Genomic DNA, 22,277 nt, shown 5'->3' with positions numbered 1-22,277 from the left:
TCCCGATGGGAGTATCTTCCAAGTTCTCGCCCGAGTTTTTCGTTGGTCTCCTGGCCTTACTCGCGGCCCTTCCTACTATGATTCTTGTCCTGGTCAACTGCGTCGCTCGACTTAGAAGAAAAGATCAGACAGGAACCCAAAGACACCCAAGCCAGAAACTTGTACCTGATAAGGCTCCTTTTATTTAGTATCGAGACCCATATTGAGGACTGTACAGTACTAGCGCCCAGCATACAACCTGAGTGTGTCCCACAAGCATAATTTGACCCTGAGTTCCATCGGTCTTTTGGAACATACCCTTTTCCAAGAATTAAATATACGACAACTCAAAACATGGAAAACTGTGAGGTTCAACAGTTGGGACCAAGACAGTTTGCTGGTTTGTATTTGTCAACCTTTGTTTTGAAATCCCTTGCTGACCATTATTGTTTCAAGCATCATGAGAAGCGTTGATGGATGCCAGGGTAACAGGCCACAACAAGCCTCAGGTTCAAAATATGGTCGTTCTTTCGCATGGAAGAGGAACTGCTGGTATATGAGGGCCAAGATCTTCAATACTAATGGTGTCTGCAGTTTGGGCTAGGAGTCCGCAATAACTAGTGCTATCTAATACCACTTGACCTGTGTAATTATTCAGAGAATCTCTTGGCTATAAGATACAGAAATAACTTCGGTAAGTGCTTCGAGCTCAAAAGCATGATGCTAGTGTCAGTTGACTGACCAATACACGTGTGGCATTGCTTACTAGGGACATGCACTTACTCTCAGCCATATCCGGTGAACGATTTCTTAAGCTTAGGAGAATTTATCTAAGATACCCAGGCCTACAGCAAAACTTTCAATACTACATTGCTATTGCGACAATTTTGAAGATGCAAAAGTTATTAAAGCGCTGATACGAACGATCTATCTCGACGAATGCCCATTGCGAAGTCAAATCCTGACGAAATCATCGACGAAGCCAGTGCTCTAAACAATCGTTACCTTGAAGACTGGTTCCGCAGGTAAGTCTATTATCATCACCTTTGCTTGAGTGTTGACGCCAACTAAATGGCCGTAGAACAATAAAATCATTGTGCATGTGCACCGCCCGGGAGGTCGGGGACGGCGCGGGGCGCGATAAAATCACGCGCCCACGGAGAAACTTGGAAGTGGATGCTTGCAACTCGACCAGGGACACGAATATGGGGTAAACATGGCGACCAGGTTCGTAAAATACAGGACCTCCGCAGTACCGCACTCAAGCCGCTGACAAGTGACCGGATGAACCCCACAGATTAAGGTAACAACGGCGTATTGCCTCCCCATGGGCGGCTTTTAACCCCGCCATCCCACACCAAATCGGCGCCCTCGTCTTTGGCGCGCCAATCCTGTAACCACTTCAAGCAAGTACCGGTAGTCAACGTCAATATCAGGTGGCCACCGCCCGTTAGCCTGGTCTTGGCCTCTCCGCATTCTAATTGTTGTCTTTCCCGAGGCGATTGCCAGAAACGCATGATTGCTGGGGTCCGCGTACGGAGTCGCTCCGGATCGTCCTTGTTGTCTGTCTTGACTCGGGTGAAAGCGCTCCAGTTACATTGCGTGAATGAGACAGTCCACCAGGAACAATACCCTAGCCATTCCACATGCCACTTCAGTCGCGCATCCGATCGGCTCAGGGGTAGGGACGGCTCGGACGCCTGATGATGTCGACAGTTTTATTGCCATTGCATGTCTGCTTGCTCTGCGAGTATAAAGCCGCCTTAGATCTCTCTCAATTGTCATGTAGCATTCAGCACCAGCATCTCAGTTTTCAGAGGCGGGTCTTCCTTGAGACACAGCAGCCATGTACCTGTCTAAGATCGTCTCTGCTTCGCTCGGTCTCTTTGGCCTCTTCGGCTCAGCCGCCGCCTACACCAACCCAATCCGTAACCCTGGCGGCGGTGATCCCCAGATCTCGTGGTTCGACGGCTACTACTACCTGATCTCGACCGAGTGGACGAACCTCCAGCTCGCCAGAGCCACGACCATCGAGGGACTCAAGACTGCCACCCCGAAGGTCATTTACTCTGACTCCAACCCCACGCGATGCTGTAGCGTCTGGGCTCCTGAGATCCACTACTTTGACGGAAGGTGGTATCTCTACTACACTGCCGGCAACGATGGCAACTTAGATGGCCAAAGAATGCATGCTCTGCAGGGTAGGTTTTGACCCATTACGTCCAAAAAGCTCTTCAAAGCTGACAAACATATCTACAGGTGGCGCATCTCCCTGGGATGACTGGTCTTATGCTGGCCAAATCACTGATGATTGGTCCCTCGACGGCACTGTTGTCCGATTCAATGACTGGGGCAACTACTTCGTCTACTCCTGCATGACCGGCGTTGAGCACCAATCCGCGTGCGTGCGCAAGCTCGGTGATGACTACGTCTCTGCTGGCTCCGACATCACCATCATTTCTCAGCCCGACCAGGCTTGGGAGCAGAGTGAAGTCCCCGTCCAAGAGGGCTTCTACGGCCTCTACTTTGGTGGAAAGACCTACATCGCCTACTCTGCCAACTACTGCTGGACTCCGGACTACTGCGTTGCTCTGCTCGAGTGGGATGGCGTCACGGATCCGGCGTCGCCCTCGGCATGGACGAAGAGCAATGGATGTCAGTTGACTGCCGCTAATGGAAACTTTGGCACTGGCCACAACAGCTTCTTCCGCAGCCCCGATGAGACCGAGACCTACATCACTTTCCATGCAACCAGCAACGCCAACGGCGCGTGTGATGACAACCGCTACGTCATGGTCCAGCCCATCACTGCCAATGCTGATGGAACGCCCAACTTCGGTATCCCTCAGGCGTCTACCTACGATTGGCCTGAGCCCAGCGCCTAACATGGGTGGACGTACAGATTGGAGAGACAAGTCAAAGGTGAATAGCGGATGCATCTCGTATAGATAATGATGAATGAAACCTAAATGAACAATACATTTCAGAGCGGATCTATGATACCACTAGAGTTCTGTGAATGTCTGTCAAGTCTTGCTTTCCCAGTAGATGAGCTTACAGATTACGATATTATCTCGGTTGTCTGTCTTGTTTTCGTGGTCTGTTTGCGCTCGGAATCGTAAGAAGTATCTTCAGGACACTGAAATGAGCCTGGCAAAGTTGTGTCCAGTCCCATGCCTGCTGTTCAGTTCGTGGCATAGGTCAATCCCTCAGCTACTTAGCGACTAGGAGAACCCCATTTCGACATCCCTCATGTTCGTAAGGGTACATACGCAGTGTTCATGCTGATCGACAGACGTCAGTTGGTTACCTTAAATATGGAAGTATCAATTAAAGGATCGGGGTGTACTAAACAAACCGTGTGGTGTAGAACAAGAGAGCTTCTCTCTGTCGCGCTTGAACTGGTTTGCTGATGAACCATCTGTAGGTCTTTAAGACAATATCCCTCCCTTTGAATTGCATGGAGTCGGTCTGACTGATGACGAATAAACTTATACTGCCAGATTGGGTGCGATTTGTACTTTTGGAGAATATACCGTCTTGAAATCCGCTTGTCTTGTGGTGTAAGTGCCCCTTTGAGGCAGGCGATGTCTGCGGTAACCCTTGATGCATCGGAATATGACCACAATCGCGGACGGCACGGAGATAATCAAGGTTGCCGAAGCAACGATTACTTCAGGCGATGATGACATTGCTTTTGACAAGTGACGTGTTTTGAGTGGGATGATGATACGAAGGAGAGCCATGGCTTCCTTTAAGGAAATCTTCCTTCTAATATCAACATCTCCTTCCATTCCTCTTTTTCAGAAAAGAATGGAATCGTCATTGGCGTGCTTTCACGTTTGCCAGAATGGACATCCTACAGAAGAAACAACTTTAAGGCTGTGTCTCCCGACTTGGGTGAGACATACATGACAAGGGCGGATGCCTTCCGCTGGTTGGAGTTTACCGCCATCTTGGAAATGCACGTCGCCGCTTCGAGCACGATTCTAATTTGACACAGAGGGGTGAGAGCTACGATTGGAAGATCGACATATGCAGGGAGACAGCCGCGAGACGCTCAGAAGAGAAATGGATGTCATAGACAGGAATATTACTTCAAAGGCGGTGCTAGAGGCTGACGTACGCAGTTTTGCTACACTGGTATGGCCAGACTTTTCTGATCATACAGCGCGATGGAGCCAGCCTGAAGGACTTGGAACTTCAATTTCTCCAGGCAGTGGATGATTGCGGCAGAGACGTGAAACTGAACCTTACGCGTTATCTAATGTAATGTGATGTACTCTAACGAGTATTTTTACTCCGTTTTCAAATATGTACGTTGTTGTCTGGCCCATCCGAAGGTTGAGTTGACAGTGCAACGCGACGTAGCATCGGAGAACGCAACAGTAGTTTAACCAAACATTGTTGAACTTCAAGCCGCTTTCATAGACCTGAACTGTGCAAAAGCTGCTGCATCAGAAAGTCCACCAGAGGTTCAAGGCTCTCAACGTTCATGTGAAAAGTTTGCCTAGGCAGTGAGTGACATGTACGGAGTAAATTGGCGAAGTGCGGACTTAAATCTTGTCGCCGTACTCCGCCCGCTCGGAAGTATGCTGGGCACCCGTTGTCCGTTTTAAACTGGCAGTTGTCAATACTCGGCGCTAAAACAACCTTATATCTCTAGCGTCCGCCTTCTCAATATGATTCTCTCCCACACAGAAACATTGATCAACAACTACAATGTCCATTGGTTACCGAAGAAGGAAGCACACTCCCGTCATGAAGCAGTTCATCCTCGAGGATTCCCATGTGAGGACCGGATGACAGATAAAATGACGCCAATCGCACCGAGAATAGTGATGCGTCTGAAGATCGTCGGAAGAAACAACGTTTCGGTCACAGTTTCGGCAAGCGGGGGAAATGATCGCATTTAGAATCACGGACGGCAACTCTATTCGGGCGCTCGCTCCAAACAAGAAACCGTGAATGGCTCACAGAGCCGCAAAGTTTCATGCTTAAAACGTCCACGTCACGCAAGGAAATTTCCATACTTTAACAAGAAACCTGATCGCACAGGCCCGTTCGGAGCGCATGTGAAAACCACCATGGGCTCCAGTCCTTTTTCTCATCCTTCTTCCCATCTCGACGACGCCAGCTGATAGAGGGTCTGGGGAAATTTCAACCGTCAAGCTGATCTTATATTTCTCTTTTAGACCTTGAAGTGCCAAGGCCACTTTTGTGTTTATCGTTGCATAATATTCGGCTTCCAAGAAATTTGGTATTAGACGATCAAACGCAGCTCCAATGGGCCGTCATGCGACATTTTTCTCGGCCGCCTTCTTGGCCACGGGAGGCTTTTTGTTCGGATTCGATTCCGGCATTATCACGTCCACCATCGCACTCCAGACATTTAAAGACTACTTTCACCCATCTGATGCTATTGCTGGAGGAATAGTATCATCGTTCCAGGGAGGAGCGATCCTTGGGACGATAGTGAATATGCTATTTTCCGACTGGCTGGGACGGCGCAATACGGTGTTTCTTGGCTCAATCATATCTGGTCTGGGATCTGCACTCCAGGCCGGCTCTCGGAATCTGCTCACCCTCATCATCGGGCGGTTCATCGGCGGTGCTGCTGTCGGAATTCTCACATCGACCATCCCGATGTATGCTTCGGAACTATCGGAAGCCAAGCATCGGGGTAAACTCTCAGGTCTCCTGCAATGGATGCTGAGCTGGGGCTTCTTGGTAGCCCAGTGGTTGGGCTACGGGTGCTCGTTCGTGAAGACTGACTTTTCATGTGAGATCCGATGCTAACTTCGGTGTGATTACCTGCTGACTCACCCTAGGGCGCTTCCCTCTGGCGTTCCAATGCATCCCGGGTATCATCTTGGCACTTGGCATATACTTCCTTCAAGAGTCACCTCGCTGGCTTATGGAAAAGGGACGACCTGATGAGGCTCGGCAAGGATTGGACAAGTTACGCATTGGTGTAGATGAGAAGGTCGTTGAGGTTGAGTACAACGAAATCCGACTTGCTGTCCGTGAACAATCTGCCCTCAACAAAACCTGGAATCTATGGAAGGAAATTCTCACACGTCCTTCCTGGCGCAAGCGACTGCTCTTGGGTTGCGCTCTTCAAGCATTTTCTCCATTGTCTGGCATTAACGTCATCAACTATTTCGGCCCTCGCATATACGAACTTCTGGGCATTGGAACGCAGACATCACTGATGATCATCGGTATAAACGGCGCTCTTGGCATTATCTACAACTCCGTTGGTCTTTGGATGTTGGATCGCGTTGGGCGAGTTAGACCTCTCATCGTCTCTGCTCTCGGATTGGCGGCTGCCCTGCTGGTTAACGCGATCCAATTCCAGTACCTGGACAGGTCTAACGCGGATCAGTTGAGGAGTATGGTGGCCATGAATTTCGTGTTTGGCTTCTTCTTCACCCCGCTTGGCATCATCAGCTGGGTGTACCCTGCAGAAATTTTCCCTCTAGAAATTCGGGCTCTCGGCAATGCTCTCACCACCTTCACCAACTGGACCGTCAATTTAATTCTGGTCTCATTTTCACCACAAGCCCTCACGGCTATAGGATTCAAGTTTTTCTACGTCTTCTTCGTCTTCAACATGATAGCGGCGGTTTGTTATTATTTGTTTTATCCAGAAACACGAGGCAAGACTCTGGAGCAGATGGACGAGCTTTTCGGCGATGGTGTTCCGCCATTCAACCAACAGTCTGTTCCAGCTATTACAGAGTCTACTGATGAAGAGGCTCGGGGCGAAATCATTTCGGCTGGGGCTACAACACAACCCTTGAAAACAACCAAGCGTACGTACACACAATACAACACCTTTCATTTGGAGGGATAGAAGGGCGGGCTTCGGAGTTCGGGATACAAGGGACGTATTGTCAGACTCACGTAATCTAAAGCAGGTTCTCCAACGAAAGATTGAGAGACATGGTAGTGATAAACCAACATGAAATTTCCCAGAGTTTCTTCTGCGCTTAGAGCCTGAGACGTTGAACACTTTGTCACTGAATGATAAGAGTTAAAGCAATGGATGACAGAATATCTATGTGATCTTGACTGCTATTGGTTGCCCCTGTTGGTAGCAAACAAACCGACAATCGGTTGCCAACACCGCCGCGGTGTCAACAGGGCGGTGCCTTTTCTTGACTAGCTAAGCCACCAACCTCCCAGCCTGCTGTGCCGCTTGAGGCACACAAGCATAGGCATTCAGTCCTGCAAACTGGAATATAAATTGACGGGGGTTTTCCCATCATAAGGCATGGCGGTGTTGGTCTCCGCAAACAAATCTGACTCATCGATTGTCATCATAGTTGCTCGTTCCAACCATATTTGATTCCTTGCACATCCTACTCCGCCTTATCATCACGGCAATACATACGCTGATTATTGAGATGAATATCGAACACGAGAAAACAAAGACTCTAAGAATGGTTGCCAACTCGACAATGTTGAAAGGTAATTATGTCGCCTTGAAAGTTTATTGCAGGGTCTGACAAAAGCAGAGCCATCTGAGTACCAACAAGATCGTGCGCGGCTGCGTCGCGCGATTTGCCGGGCCATCTTCTGGCTGATCCTCAATCTCTTTTTTCTAGCAGGGCATATCTACATCCTGTACGGCATCTACTGCAGATACCAGAGTTGGAACCAATTGAGCAGTTCCGACAAGCGGTGGATTTTCCAGCCATTATTTACGTCGACTATAGTGCTTCTATATCTCGCAAACGCCATTTTCGATGTGGTGGATATCAGAGAGGAAATATTACGCCAAGCTTCAAAAGACCACTCGTAGAGAAGTGACCCCGTCACCTGATGGCGGCTTCAACATAGTCCAAGATGATTATTTGGTCACAATACCACGCAAACATCTGTCGAACCAGGGCCCCTGGACGCACCGTATGCCCAGCTTACGAACCTATGCCGGACTCCTGCTCCTGCCTTGCATTCAAAGGATGCCACCCCGGGAAGTTCAATCCATTATTGGCTATTGATGCCGTGCCGATTATCGTCCCACGCCACCTTAGAGGCTCGTTCGGACTTGGAGATGGGGCGAACCAATCACTATGTTGCACTAGCTTCGGAGATGACTTTTCGTCTGAAGAATCCCCTCGGGACCGGGAAGTCTCACGACAGAGACATTGGAGGCCCGTTCTCCATAGACGTCATTTACCTCCTCACATCGTTTTCTAGAAATATTCTGGAGTGCTTCAATTGATCCCTCGGCCGGAATCAAACCGACCATATCCTTGGCTATTCAGATCCCGTAATAGTGATTTTCTAACATCCCCGATGGCCATTCCAGAAGTCAACGCACCAAACGAAAGCCATCAGAATGGCGGACCTAAAGTCGCAATTGTTGGAGCGGGGTTGACGGGTCTGATCACGGCCCATGGCCTCAAGAAGGTGTGTCGCAGTGCCTATGCCATATTCTTTGATATTCTCGCGCTGATGATCGGCAGAATGGATTTGAGGTCACGGTCTTCGAGCGCGACGCGAGCATTGATGCGCGTCCCAGAGACTGGACGATTCTGATTCACTGGGGAATGTCGACTTTGACCGAGATGCTCCCCGACCACATAGTCAAGAACTTTCCAAAGGCTTATTGCAATCCTCACCTGCAATTCGATGATTGGGACGAGAGCGTCCTGGGGTACAACGCCCTTACTGGCGAGGTGTTGTTCCGGAACTCCACTCCCGGCGCCCGGCGAGTCAGCCGTCGTCGCTTCCGGGAGGTTCTGGCGGAGGACCTTGACATCCAGTGGGGTAAAGGTCTCAAAGCGCTGGACATCATCGACGACGACTGTGTGCGACTTTCTTTCAATGATAATTCAAACTTCGATGCAAACTATGTTCTGGGAACGGATGGTGCGTCGTCAAAAGTTCGGGAGTTCCTGGTGGACGCCGAAGTTGCCAAACCGGTGCCCTCCGGCTTCATGATCGCCAACTGCAATGTTAAGTACGGAGATGAACAGAAAGTCAATACGATCGTGAAGGCACACTCAGTGTTTGCCTCCATGCTTGGTTCTGGGGTTATGGCTGGTTGTGGTGGTATGTATCGCTTACCCTTATTTCCCGCCGGGGGATTTTAGCTAATTTTGCCTGTGACAGTCATGGCTGTAAACGATCCCAAAGACGTTGCCTCATGGGAGACGTTCTGGGTCAAAGTCTGGAAAGGAGAGCCCGTGACTCTAGCTGGACAGGAAGCAATTGACTTTGTCAAAAGTGACTTGGAGGGGTTTTGCGAGCCGTTCCGATCCGCGATAGAGTGGACACCGGACGGAAGTCTTTGCTACATTGACGAAATGAAGTATTGGCTGCCGTCAGCATGGCAAACTCATGACGGAAAAGTCACACTCGCAGGCGACGCAGCCCATCCGATGCTCCCATGTAAGCAAAACCACATCTGCTTCGCTGTTTTCCGTGCTGACTCTTTTTCAGTCCGAGGTCAAGGTCTTCAACATGCCATCATCGATTCCGACAAGTATGTTAAAGCCCTAATTCTGCTGAGGAAGACTGGCGACACGGCAATGAGAGAGGAAACCATGACATTGTACGGAGCTGATGTTGTTGCACGTGGCTGCACCGCGGTTGCGCAATCGCTCAGCGAGGCCGAGAAGGCAATGAACAAGGACACCGTCAGCAAGATGCTTATGGTTACTCAAGGACACGGCAGGTCTATTTGAGAAGGATGATGATCAGAGTACGGTCTAGGCGGGCGAGAATTATGTTCCACAGGAGTTCGTTTTGATACCAAAAAAAGAAGCGATAACAACTTGAGATCGCAAGGAACTGCCATCGAAAATTATGGGAATTGGATTTTGAGAATCATCACTCATTGAGATGAACAAGTGTCATTGGAATCACCTTCAGACGGCCATCTTGTCGACTTCGCATAGAAATCAAAGTGTATGCTCGAGGCAGCTGATTACAGGAGGGCGAGTATTGTAAGGTATAGTGCAACGTTCAGTCACAAGGTCGACTTCACTCGGGAGTTTTGTGCTTGGCACAGGTGCCTCACGAAGGCAAGAGGGCCCAGTCGCCAGCGATGGTAATGTACAAGATGCTTTGTTATATCTACACAGGAAGACAATGGTCAGAGGTCTCGAGGAAGCTGGCAGCGAAGCCTCGGATGCCAAAGACGAGAAGAAGATAATCAACGACGTGCTCTCAGCTACTTTGAACCAATTCAATGCTTAGCACTGCTTCTTGGATCCATCGGTGTAAAAGTAGTCCTCGTTGATCTTGATGGAGTCGGCGTGCCAGGTCTTGCCACCATCAGTGGTCTTGATACCGCTGGAGGAGCCGCCGGTAAGCTGAAGGGTGTCTCCGAAGTTAGAGTCGGCCTCGCTGAGAGTGACAGTAAGGTTGCTCCAGCCTGCAAGTATTTGTTTAGCAAAAGTCCACGACACGAGACATTTTCGAGGGTGGCTTACTGTAGGCGCCAAGGGTACCGCAGGCGCCGGAGTAGCACTCGTTGCTGGAGTAAATCCAGGTAGGAGCCTTGCCGTTCTTGTCCTCTGCAATTGGTGTTAGAATGAGGTATTTGTGTTAGCAAGAGAGGATCTTACTGTCGGTCTGCTGGGAGACGAGGGCACCGTTGATCCAGACCTTCTGGGTCACACCCTTGGAGGCATCATAGGTGACTGCAGGCATTTTAGTCTTCAATATGGCGCGGATCTGACACTGGAAGGTGGACTGACGCTCGAAGTCAACGTTGGACTTGTTGGGAATGGCGACGTAGCTCTGGGCAACCTGCTCAGCTATGCGAATGTTAGCAACTGTACTGTTAGGGAACCATGCAAGCTTGGTACAACTTACTTCCGGTGAAGGTGCTAGCAGCGACACACCAGGCGTCGTTGGCCGCAGGGCAGCCCCTATCAAAACATCGTCAGCTCGTCCAAGCATATTTGACTCGAAATGCGCCATCACTTACTCCTGAGCGTTGTTGGGCGCCCAGTTCAGCAGGGGCTGGAAGAGATCCGTGCTGTCGTCGCTCAAGGACTGGGAGATGCCAACCCAGATCGACATCCAAGGCTGGGCAGTCTTGTCTGCGACAACAGTTCCGCAGGGGATAGGAGGAGGGACCAGAGTGTAGGTGGCCTTGGCGATCGCGTTGCTGGCGGGGCCGAGGTTGAACATGTTGCCGAACTTCCAGTCATCGTACTTACCTCGCACAGCGAGGGCACCGGCGGCAGCAGCAAGAGAAGAGGAACGCATCTTGGCTTGGTTTCAAACAAACAAAAGAGTGAATAAAAAGTTGGTTGGTTATTGAAGCAATATCTTGAAAGAGAGTGAGCCAAGAAAGCCAAGACTGATGGTTGCACTCAAATGCTTATATTGTTTTCAGCGGCATGTTCTAACTACCTATTTCGACGATCCGTCTTACAGGCTGGGGCAATTTTCGCCGGCCATAAATTGAAGGGGTTGTTGCTGGGTTAAAGCGGGCTGTCGTTGCAAACAAACGACGCTCCTCGGCTAGGGGCCGAGTTGCGCTGATCGTTTAATTGGGTTCTGGATAAGACGGCACGTCCCAGGGCTGAGAGTTAACCCGCGAATCGAAGCTGTTGGCGTTCGATTCTTCGTTTTAGGGGGTGCCTTGTTCAGGAATCCGGCTAACTTGCCAGTTTAGCGTCCGGTTGCACGGTCGCATATCTATCTACGACTCGCTTCGGTCTCGTTATCACCTCACTGCGGCCTCTTGCGATCTCGTTCACGGGCTTCTCCAAGCGATTAAGATCTAGTCAGCTGAGGGCCGTCTTAACAAATAAGACTTCAGTCTTTCGCTGGATCGCCGGTTTGACGACCCTTGTACCATCGTCACTCTCAGTTGACATTATCGGTGAAATACTAGCCGGCCTCGTTCGATTCATCTATCATCCCACCGGGCCCATTTAACCAGATTCTCGGGGCGCTGAAAGAACCGGTGAATCTCTAATCTTCTTTTAGAATTCTGAAGGCCACTTTTAATCCCATTCGGTTCCATCCGTTCCATCGATCCCATCAAGTTGCCCCCCACTTCCCGCGGTCATCTCCCTTCTTGACACCAGCTCGGAAGCCAACCTGCGGTTTATTCCAACCTCCCCCTAAAGTGACCCTGCTATGTCGACTATTCGCTCTCATCAATGACTTCTCCCCAGGAACTTGCCTCTTTTCCGTACACGATGCTCTCCAATTTCTCCTTTAGCAATGGAACATGCGGCACTTTTCCCAAGGGCAAACGAATCGTGCGCCCGTCAAACATGATCTCAGCCACCGGCTGAACCCAGGCAGCAGTCCCAACCACGAAGACGGCCACAAGACTCTCGTCGTCGACCGCCCGGACAATATCAGACATGGTAATGTCACTTTCCAACACCTCGACTTTTTCAACACCCTCATTCGCAGGGCCACCGACGAACATCTTGCGCGACAGCTCGAGGATAGATCTGCGAGTTCCGCCTGCAAGAATAATCTTCCTTTCATCGAGCGGCGGTGTCACCATCTGAAGACCTCCCGTCGAGGTCCTCCAAATGACGAAGACGTTTGCGGATCCGGCTTCAGTAACCTGCCGATCCGGTCCAAAGAGCCAAAGAATCTGGTCATAGCCCAGTCGGCGAGCTTCGCCCTGAGCCTGAATGGTCGGACCATAGTTGGCAGCTACCTTGGCAGCTCCAGTGCCGCCTGGCCATGCTCGAACAGTTGACTCTGTACTAGCCAGCAACCGAATTCCGTTCTTCGCGTTGTCATCGTTCGGGGCTGTCGTAGGGTTGAGCCACGGCCAGTGAATGAGAAAGATATAGAGCAGCGCCTCCTCCGGGACCCTGAGACCAAGACTGCTGTCTGTCCCAATCAATGTCGGCCGGATGTACAACATGGAGCCGGTCTTGTCTCTGGGGAGCCACTTCGGTGCTTCAATCACGCAAAGCTTATGAATAAGTTTCAGCAACTCTTCGGGCTCGAAGCCCGGTAGTGAGATGCGCTCCGCTGATGAGAGCATGCGGCTGCAGTTATAGAGCGGGCGGTGCAGTCTAAGGCGGCCGTCAACTCCGCGGTAGACCTTCATTCCCTCGAAGCAGCCGGTGGCGTAGTGAATGACATTCGCCGAGGGCATCAGAGGTATCGGACCGTACGGGACGAGCTTCGGGTTCTCCCAGCCTTTTGCGGAAGTCCAAGAGACCGTAATCATATGGTCAGTAGTCGCCTTCAAGCTCGTGATCTCCGGGGATCCCGGCGCTGGAACCGGCTTTGGCTCCTTTGTCCATTGAATCTCGAGAGCTGATGCCTTCAACGTGGATGGCTTGGTGACCGTCATAGTTGCTGATGGCGTGAGGGCAAGTTCGAATTCCGAGAGGTATTCCGAAAATCGTGAAGAGAAAGCTCAAAGTACCATGCCAACTAGTGATCCTTAATGTGTCTACTGAGATATTTATCGTGGGTTTTGCGGCTGTTTGGTCTCGACGGTGGATCGGCGTTATCTTAAGGCGCATAGGGCGCAAGGCGCAGGGCGTTTTTGACTGGACATGTCCTCACCAACTTCTGCATCGTGATTGTCAACACGTGGGTCGATGGGCGCGGTTGACGTAAATATTGTCGTAGGTGGCGTGCAGCAGAGCGGGGAGAAGATAAGGTTGCAATGTTTGAGCAAACATGGATGCTACACGTTTTCGCCAGTAACAACGTGGTGGTGCGCGATGATGACTTGATCACATCCGGACAAATGACTAAAATGCCAGCATAACCCAGTATCGGCATCATTCATCTCGCGTGGCAGATGTACTGGCAGTGTGCTTGGCGGCTCCGTCGTCTGGCTGCCTGGCAAGCCTTCGCAACGACACAAATTGGTGGTTGTGTCTCCTCAATGGGATCTCCGCGTAAGCTCATCGTGCTCGTGTGATGTCAGGCACACATCATCCTCCAAAGCTCTCCCGTGTACACAACAATCATAATCAGCTCTATGTACACCCGTAATACTGCATCTGCAAAACTTCGTAAAGACTTCACCAGACTGAGTTTCGCCGCAACTTGAATGATGAGCCAACCCAATCAACATGGACTTTGTGGTATGTTAATCGAAGATGAAGTCTCTCTTTGCACTATAATCATTTCCACACATAGAATCACTACTATTCAATTTGAATTCGTCTTGCCAATGATATTCTACAGACTTGAACGATGTAGGAGCTTGACTGGTTGTAGACCACATTTTGAAACACATTCTTGATCGAAGCAGTTGATAATGACGTGGTCAACTCTGGACAACAGATAACGACGAAAAGAAAAGGAATAGAAGAACGAAACCAGTTCAGATATGAGACTTCAAGTCTCTGCCTGATCAGGTATAAGTGTCGGTGCGGAAAGGAAACACCTCCTTTACAAATTGAACCACAACTTAACCCATTTTCTAGCGAGATATAGGAGTGATGTTACAGGCCCTTAGAATTGTACCGGCAATACCGGTAATATGATTTCGTGTCTCACAAAGAAGCCACCCGGATTTTGCGCTGAGTGTGGTTGTTAGTCCTGAGAAAGTCCGGTGTATCCGGAGTGTCGGGAACTAGGAGAAAGCCCGACCCGGAGGGTTCCAACACGAAGAGGCTCGACAAGTGGGGGTGGATTCCACCGCAGCATGAACTGCAAAGGGAGTATTGCTAGGGGGTTGCAGCCTGAGTCGGATTCCGCATCAACTTGACAACTCCAAGTCGTGATTACCCAATGCTTGAAAAGCAGTTTCCAGTCTGATTTCTGCTCAAACTACGTACACCGAGCCAAATGTCTGAAAGTTTCTGGTAATTCCCTAATGAAGTTCCTCGTATCAAAGCGGGTGTGGGCGATCAACTCAGTACTTGTAAACAGTGGGATCGATCCAGAACCTTGCACCTGCGGACTGTTCCGACGCCTGATTCCGCCAGAACCTAGTGATCAAGGACCAGACTCCGAGCATACTCGCTCGCCAACGACAAGGCGTGAATGTTTCCAGCAACAGCACCACTGAAGTCTGGACTGAACACCGCCATTGTGGCTTTGCCGCAGTCGCCTTGGCAATATGGAGGAATTATTCCCGCAAATGAAGTGTGTCTCCATGGATGTTTGAGGCGAAAGTTTCTCCCTCACCAGACTGAGAGTCTTCGGCCTAGGCAATTGACAGACTTGCCAACTAAGAGCTCATACTTTGAATAAAGTCTTTGTACTGAAATAGCCTTTTCCCCCCGTATTCTCATACCGGCGGGATCCCGCAACATTGAAGGGGTAAATTAGGAGACCAATGACAGCTGCCATGACTCGGCTGCCACTGTGTTGAGAGCGTTCGCTTAAGCATCTGGGGGCATCCGCCGCAAAGATCGAGAGATGCACCCGGCGCACCCGTGCTGCCCTTTTATCATTTAGGTATGTTACACCGGCGCCCGAACATACATAGTAATAGCAGCATCTCAATTAAGACGCAACCGCAGCGTTCTCTCAATGATCAAAGCGATCGTTTGAAACGGGCAGAATTGCAAGCGCATTGGACGCTAGCTTGGCCCCCAAAGCAAGCGCAATACACACACACTTAAATCCAACGCAACCCAGGCAGACCGTAGCCGAGCCAAAGAAGAAAAATCGGGGAATTTTCGCCTCAATACCAAGAACTCGGGAGTGTTGAGTAAACTAAGAATCAACCTACGCAGTAAGCTTCAGGAGAACTTTCCGAGCATTTAGATTGTTTATGGGGAACCGAACGCTGTCAGCCGCCATGGGTTCGCGCTGGCAAGCCGCCCGTGTCAGAGAGTTGTGGAACCTGACCCCCCCTGGTAGGATCTTTTGACTAACAGGCCCAACGGCGCTTAAGCGAGGGTGGCACGGTACGGGAGAGGCGATGAGGCCATCGTCAGGTCTGGACGCAACGGGGCCTAGGCGAGGCCATCGTCATTTCAAGATGTGGGATTATGGGGGAATCGTATATTGGTATAATCTTGTTACATTCGTGACTTGAATCGCGGCTGACAACCGACCTTTGGGCCGTCTTTGCAACAATCGCAACACAATGGCAGAAACACCGTGAACAAGGCACTGTATTCGCCCTTCCAGAAGTAAGGTTGATTCCATCAATCACGAGATTTCAGTGTCTCTAGCCTAGGGGATGAAACCCGACTTCTCTTTTTGGCAGATCGATGCAAGGAGGAAAACCGCATGCGGAATAGGGCACGACGGGTGAAGGGGGCGGAATACGAAAAAACAACATGATTGGAGCGACTTGCGCGCCGTTTCATCGCAAATTACCTTCACTTTTCGGAAACACTGGGTGCGACCCCACGGCCCCCGGGGTGTTCAACACCGCCAACAGCCCAAACGACTTACACAGAGAGCCCCGTCTTCGGTCTTGGCCTCGCTCATCATCAACGAGCCCATCATAATCCTCCGGCACTTTTGGATCAATCCTTACTAGAAGGTCTTGGCGATGGAGGCGTCCGGTTGTGTTAAAAAGATGGCGGCTCCTCGAGCAACGTCAAGAGAAAGAAAGATCTCTTTGATCAGCAGGTCCTATCTCATCAACTCTTGGTATCGTCCGTCCTTTCATTGAGAAAAGCATAGTTCTTTTCCGCAGTCCATTCATTTTCGATCTCGTCCATTCTTTCCAATACTAACAAAGTACATTCACTTTCCACCAACTCACACCCATAAACCTCGTCCAAAATGGCCCGTTCCAACCAGCTTCTCCTCGCCGTCTTCCTGGCTCTCACCGGCGTCCAGGCCGCCCCCCAGCCTGCGCGCTTCGGCACCCCCGTCGTCGCCCGCGCCGCTGAGCCCGCCGAATTCTCTCCCCAGCCCTCGGCCGGCCCCGGCGGCAGCTCCTTCAAGGACTCGGCCCACTTCCGCGTGTACGGCGCCTCGGACGCCGACGCCACGACCGCCCTCGGCATGCTCGAGGGCGCCTACGAGTGCTTCGTCAACACCCTCGGCTGGCGCTCCTCCGGCCTGTCCTTCGACGACGCGACCGACGCCGGCCCCTGGTACAAGACCAACGTCTACTCCGTCAAGACGCTCGAGAGCGCCGCGGGCGTGATGCACTCCGAGCAGGCCTCCGGCGCCGCGTGGCTCGAGGTCGTCGACACCTACCTCACCAAGGCCGGCGTCACCGTCCACGAGTGGGGTCACGGCCTGCACTACCACCAGAACACCTGGGTCGACCAGGCCGCGACGGGCACCTGGTGGGAGACGGTCGCCAACTGGATCGCTGATACCTACCAGACGTCCGACCTCTGCGCCGCCGCCCGCGAGAAGCACAACCAGGAAGAGGGCCGCACCGAGTTCGAGGTCAACAAGGTCCTCGGCGACTCGTTCCAGGTCATCGTCGACGGCACCGTCGACTCGGGCAACTACTACCAGGCGTGGCCGTTCCTGACGTACCTCACCAACAACCCGGACAACATCGGCGGGCTCGGCAAGGACGCGCTGCACCAGATGATGAAGCAGTACAAGGAGGGCAGCAACGAGACGCCGCTGCACACGCTCAACCGCGTCGCGTCCAACAGCACCGCGGGCGAGATCGTCGGCGCCTACTGGGCCCGCATGGCCTACGTCGACATCGGCCACAAGCAGGCGCAGGACATCTTCCTCGCCGAGCAGTCGCGCATCAACTTCGCCAACGTCGACGGCTCCGGCTCCGAGTACAAGGTCAAGAGCGCCCGCGCGCCGCGCTACATGGGCTCCAACATCATGCCCCTCAAGGTCAGCGGCGACAAGGTCGAGGTCAAGGTCACCTCCTCGGGCGAGTACACGGCCACCCTGTCCCTCTTCAACGCGAGCACCAAGAAGGGCCGCTACGTCAAGCTCGCCAACGGCGCCGGCTCCGCGACCCTCGAGTCCGGCGAGGAGGCCAGCCTGGTGATTGCCAACACGCCCAAGGAGCCCATCCAGTACAGCGGCTTCGAGCTCGCCAACAGCGACGCTAACAAGGGCCTGGACTACTCCTTCACCCTGACCGGTGCCACCGTTGCCTAAATGGGGATTCCTGAGGATGTATGTTTTGTACTTTTGAGTAAATACTTCTTTTCTCTGTATACTGTCAGCCGCTGGATGCAGGCTTGTACATATTTCCAAGATACCAAGCATTGGAACATTGTTTCCGCAAGTTGAATATCTCTCATGTTCGTGACGCGTGAAGTGATGCTGCCTTGCTTCTTTGGCGAAGTTTTGATGTGTCTTTCAGAGTGGCTTGTGCTGTGAGCGTGGGCGGACTGTGGCTGGCAGATGCTAGGCTTTGCGAACCTAGAGTTTGGTTGCAGGAATTTGAGAATCCGCTGATTATTGAATACTTAAAGACAATGCAATGGCAGCCGCAGTACAAATGACGGGAGTCTTTGGCTGGGGCATCCCGCGGTCGGAACGATGATGAGAAGAATCTGTTGGCTGACCAACCCGACATAGTTGGCGAACATTGTACTTCTGAATACACAAAAGGGGGGTTTCGCTCGCAGCGGCAGCTCATGCAATCGGAAGATGGCGTAGAAAGCCGAGCAACACTTGTCGACTGCGTTTAATGGTCGTTAGACGCCGAGATATCTTGCTGATTCATGAGAGTTATCGCCGTTTGTTTGCAAGCAAGCAGACGTACAGAACAGGTTCGATAAGATATCCGAGGTGAAAGACAAACTCATGAACGAGCTTTGCGTGATCTTAATTTAGGATGGCGTAGAGCAAGTAGTACCAGCGCCCCCCAGCGCTGGAAATCATGATGTGGTAGGCCAGCGGGTAAGAATTTGGTAGCCTTTCAGGCCCCTGATACCGCAAATGACGTCCGAGAAAGCCATGCGCAGCAACTAGCAATGAATGGAGGCACGGCAGACAGGAATGCCAATAAGAGTCAGAACTTGCCACAGAGTCCCACGGTACTTCGAGATAGGTCCGTATTCGCCCTTAGGTCTCACCCGGCAGTTCAAGGCATGCAAATGAACACTATCTTTAACAAGAATGTAGCGACGTGACTGGCTACCGAGGTTCATTCTCACCTTAGCATGTAGCTGTGAATACTGGGACAACCTGATGGTGAGAATGCAATGATGCAGAAAGGTACCTGCACCCAATGCAGAATAGGTTGAATGAAGTCTGTCACTTGGGGGCGTGGTGGTTCTTAATCAGGCCATCATAACGTGCCGGAGTTGTCTGGAAACTACGTTTTGCAATGCGTTATGAATTGCGTGCTCGTTGTTTTCTTTTGACGTTTTTCTAGGCCCGTGGTACTTCCCTCATAGGACAAAGCAAATTGTTCTCTAAACGAGCGAACAAGATGGACTTGTGCAACCATAATTGTGTGGTGCCATTTCCAGTATTTGTGAATCATCTCAGATCTGCAAAGTATCAATCAATCTAACCAACTATCCAGGTGCTGTAGGCAGTTGTTCCTCCAACTACTACATCATACATGGCAAGTCACGAGTCTCTCGGTGAAGGCTTAATTCCCTGTTTCATCCAAGTATTCCTTGAAGACCGCTCTCCGATAGGAGCGCAACATATGTATTCGTTACACCTGGTGCAGTTGTTACCTCTGCATTGCCATAATAGTCAGTAGCTAGAGATATCAGCGGTGTTTCTTGATCAATGCTGACTGCAGGAAGACAACAATTACGTACCGATTGGTTTCCATTTGCCAACATTGGCAGCGGTATCATGCCCGGTGTTCACGGCCACCGCAATCCAGTCATCCCGATCAATGTCAGCTTGGCACAACGTGACGTTGGCCAAGTTGGCCAGGTCCACCCGGGCATGACATGTTTCGAGAACCTTGCGTGGCTGCCCAACTTCCATGACTACTTCTACCCAAGCATGATTCCTGAATGGCCGCCGGTCGGTATTCATTAAATCAAGCGGACCGTACCAAGGCACACCTGTATCACCCCAGAAGGGATTGTTGCATTTGATCTCCTCGTCAGGCACGCCCACCACTCGACCAAAGAGAGGACCTTCCGTTACATATCCGAACCAGTCTCCGCTATATGCCCACCTTGTTTCGAGAACCTGTTTGCAGAAAGAAAACACTTGGTCAATAACCATTGGTGCACGGCACGAGTGGCATCACTCTTGTCCCAAGTAATCGAGAGGATAAGGGAAAAATAGAGAAAAGGGAAGTGTACTCACAGCGGTCCCATTAGGGGGTGCTTGGTTGTCAGCCATGCCCAGCGCAGCACACCAGGCTTGATTGATGCCAGCAAGATCGTAGCAATTGATGGTATCATTCGCCGCTCCGAAGACAACTGTCATTTCCAGTATTCCTCCATGGCTAAGAAAGCCACAACTTGCCTTCCCTGCAATGTTGTCGTACGCGAGATGTGTGGGGAGGATAGTCCAGATGTTTTGAGCTATGTACTTTGCGGCTGCTTGCTTGTACTCGATGGTCGAATGTGTCTGGACATAGGTGGCAAGATCCATCACACTATTGCGAATGATCTCGAGACGATGAGCATAAGGGAAAGATTGGGAGAAGACGTCGTGAAGAGGGTCAACGAAGAAATAGGCTTCTAGAGGAACAGCGGGAGCATGGTCGACTGTCTGATTCGGAACTGGTGACAATCCGTCAGTCACGATGTCCACACGGTTTGGTACCATTAATGTCAGTATTGAGCCAAAAGCAACCCACCAGGAGACCCGACAGCATTGCAGCTAAGGATTGAAATTGTCCAATCGATTCCCGATTTGAATGGTCCCAAGATATTCCCATTCACAAGCCACTATCACATCGAAACTAATTCTATGGCAGCTAGAATTACCAGCAAACAAACGAAACCAGGATTGTTTGATGGGAACTATCTTGAGTTCTGCTAAGTCGATTGGGTTCCTGGAGAAATGGTAGCAAGACGGATATGCGGAAGCCTCGGCTGATCTTACTGCAGCAGGCGATGTGCAGCTGCAAAACCTTGGGAAATGGCTATACAAAGTATGGTCCCTTTGCCCAATCTTGAACCTGACCAGTGTTATTATTCTTCTCCAATTGTTCAATCACGGCTCAGTCGTTCTTTCCACTTTGCTCCAAATCCTCATCTTGAATCGCCATGACGTCTGACGAGGTCCCTGTACGGACGCCTGTGCAAGCTCCAACCTCCCAACGTGAGCTCGCTTTGCGGAAGTTCGTGGAGGTTGGTCTAAACCGAGCGCCAGAAGCTGGGAGTACACTCGCTGTGGGCACCGACTTGAGCCCCCGAAATTTGGTTTCAATGTGCCAGAATGCCCTCCCTGGCATCGCTGTGCAGCTCCGGGGATCGAATGCCGTATTTACACCTCTTGGTTTCCGGCAAACTCTAAATCTGACATTCGCTTCTACGGCGGCATCTGGAGCGCTCTCCTCTTCTGCAGCCTCCTCTGGGGGGAAGGAGCCTCTCTCGATGCGTCTTACAATTCTACAATGCCAGGATTACGCGAGTGCTGCCGAGGCGTTCAAAAGGCACGTCGGGGCTTTCCAAAGCAACTGGCATAACATCATGACCAGGACAGAGAAGGGGTTTGGAAACCACGCCTACCAAACGAAGACAAGCATCTTCCGGACTCGATGGACGACTTTTGTTGTTTTGGAGAACACCTTAAAGACCGCCAAAGCAGACGGTAAGTATTCATCTTGCTCGTTGCCAATTCAATGAGAAAATAAAATCGAAAATAACAGCAGAAGCTAACTCTTCCCTCCAACCAACGTCTAGAATCACCTACATTCCCCATTGATTTCAAGGCGCTCGCATCAGATCTCGATCAGACTTTTCTTTCACAACGCATGCCTATGGACATAGTCTCAAGGGTCAGCATCGACAAGGCTAACATACCGACAATTGTCGTTGGCCATGAAAGCGTATTGAAGTTCAGCTTCCAACCACACGCGCATATGGTCACGGATGTGCAAGTGAAGGACTCGAAAATAGTCATGTTTGGGGGAAGTATTACTCCTGCGAGGGAGCTGCGCCTCGTTGGTGTTGCTCCAGGGACTGCCAAAATTAGTATTCAGGTTGCCCACGAAACTTCTCTGCAGACAACATCACAGGACTTCATTATCAAAGTGGTGCAGAATGCGCCGGCTTCCGGGTAGAAGGTCAATTAGCCCTATGACAAGAATGATTATGGTCAATCCTTTCCTATAGAGACATTGTGAGCCTTGTCTCATGCCCTGTGCTTGCCATGTATGCATGCTTTCTGAGTCCCCTTGAAAGTAAGCTGAGACAGAGAGTGTCCGTTGCATGGCCGGCAGCCAAGTGTGAATGTTTTGTCTGCCTTCTTGCGGCATTAACGGATTATTATTCTTGGTAGAGATGATGTTACTCGTTGAATACGTCTTCCATTCCGCGCAT

At 50.9% G+C, this 22,277-nt stretch overlaps 6 protein-coding genes across 6 annotated transcripts; 4 read left to right on the top strand and 2 right to left on the bottom strand.

Annotated features, from left to right (window-relative positions):
- Positions 1-1,825: 1,825 nt before the first annotated feature.
- Positions 1,826-2,864, top strand: COL26b_012260 (uncharacterized protein; the record flags this gene model as incomplete). The annotated part of the gene is made up of 2 exons (XM_053184905.1): positions 1,826-2,180; positions 2,239-2,864. The coding sequence occupies 2 exons, from the start codon at positions 1,826-1,828 to the stop codon at positions 2,862-2,864; spliced, it is 981 nt and encodes a 326-aa protein (XP_053031144.1).
- Positions 2,865-5,625: 2,761 nt separating this feature from the next.
- COL26b_012259 (uncharacterized protein) lies at positions 5,626-6,838 on the top strand (the record flags this gene model as incomplete). The annotated part of the gene is made up of 2 exons (XM_053184904.1): positions 5,626-5,662; positions 5,811-6,838. 2 exons carry the CDS (start codon positions 5,626-5,628, stop codon positions 6,836-6,838), a joined length of 1,065 nt encoding a protein of 354 aa, XP_053031143.1.
- Positions 6,839-8,286: 1,448 nt separating this feature from the next.
- COL26b_012258 (uncharacterized protein) lies at positions 8,287-9,680 on the top strand (the record flags this gene model as incomplete). Its single annotated transcript, XM_053184903.1, has 4 exons — positions 8,287-8,400; positions 8,457-9,045; positions 9,106-9,384; positions 9,436-9,680. The coding sequence occupies 4 exons, from the start codon at positions 8,287-8,289 to the stop codon at positions 9,678-9,680; spliced, it is 1,227 nt and encodes a 408-aa protein (XP_053031142.1).
- Positions 9,681-10,190: 510 nt separating this feature from the next.
- Positions 10,191-11,214, bottom strand: COL26b_012257 (uncharacterized protein; the record flags this gene model as incomplete). Its single annotated transcript, XM_053184902.1, has 5 exons — positions 10,191-10,372; positions 10,431-10,514; positions 10,566-10,757; positions 10,816-10,871; positions 10,931-11,214. The coding sequence occupies 5 exons, from the start codon at positions 11,212-11,214 to the stop codon at positions 10,191-10,193; spliced, it is 798 nt and encodes a 265-aa protein (XP_053031141.1).
- An 889-nt stretch (positions 11,215-12,103) lies between these two features.
- Positions 12,104-13,288, bottom strand: COL26b_012256 (uncharacterized protein; the record flags this gene model as incomplete). Its single annotated transcript, XM_053184901.1, has 1 exon — positions 12,104-13,288. The coding sequence occupies one exon, from the start codon at positions 13,286-13,288 to the stop codon at positions 12,104-12,106; it is 1,185 nt and encodes a 394-aa protein (XP_053031140.1).
- Positions 13,289-16,647: 3,359 nt separating this feature from the next.
- On the top strand, positions 16,648-17,955 carry COL26b_012255 (uncharacterized protein; the record flags this gene model as incomplete). Its single annotated transcript, XM_053184900.1, has 1 exon — positions 16,648-17,955. One exon carries the CDS (start codon positions 16,648-16,650, stop codon positions 17,953-17,955), a length of 1,308 nt encoding a protein of 435 aa, XP_053031139.1.
- Positions 17,956-22,277: the final 4,322 nt, after the last annotated feature.

The sequence above is a fragment of the Colletotrichum chrysophilum genome (assembly GCF_026319265.1).
Source record: "Colletotrichum chrysophilum strain AFK26 chromosome Unknown scaffold_169, whole genome shotgun sequence".
In the NCBI taxonomy this organism is placed as follows: Eukaryota; Fungi; Ascomycota; class Sordariomycetes; order Glomerellales; family Glomerellaceae; genus Colletotrichum; species Colletotrichum chrysophilum.
The sequence above is the reverse complement of the archived record's forward strand: the minus strand, read 5'-3'. Positions and strand labels throughout refer to the sequence as shown.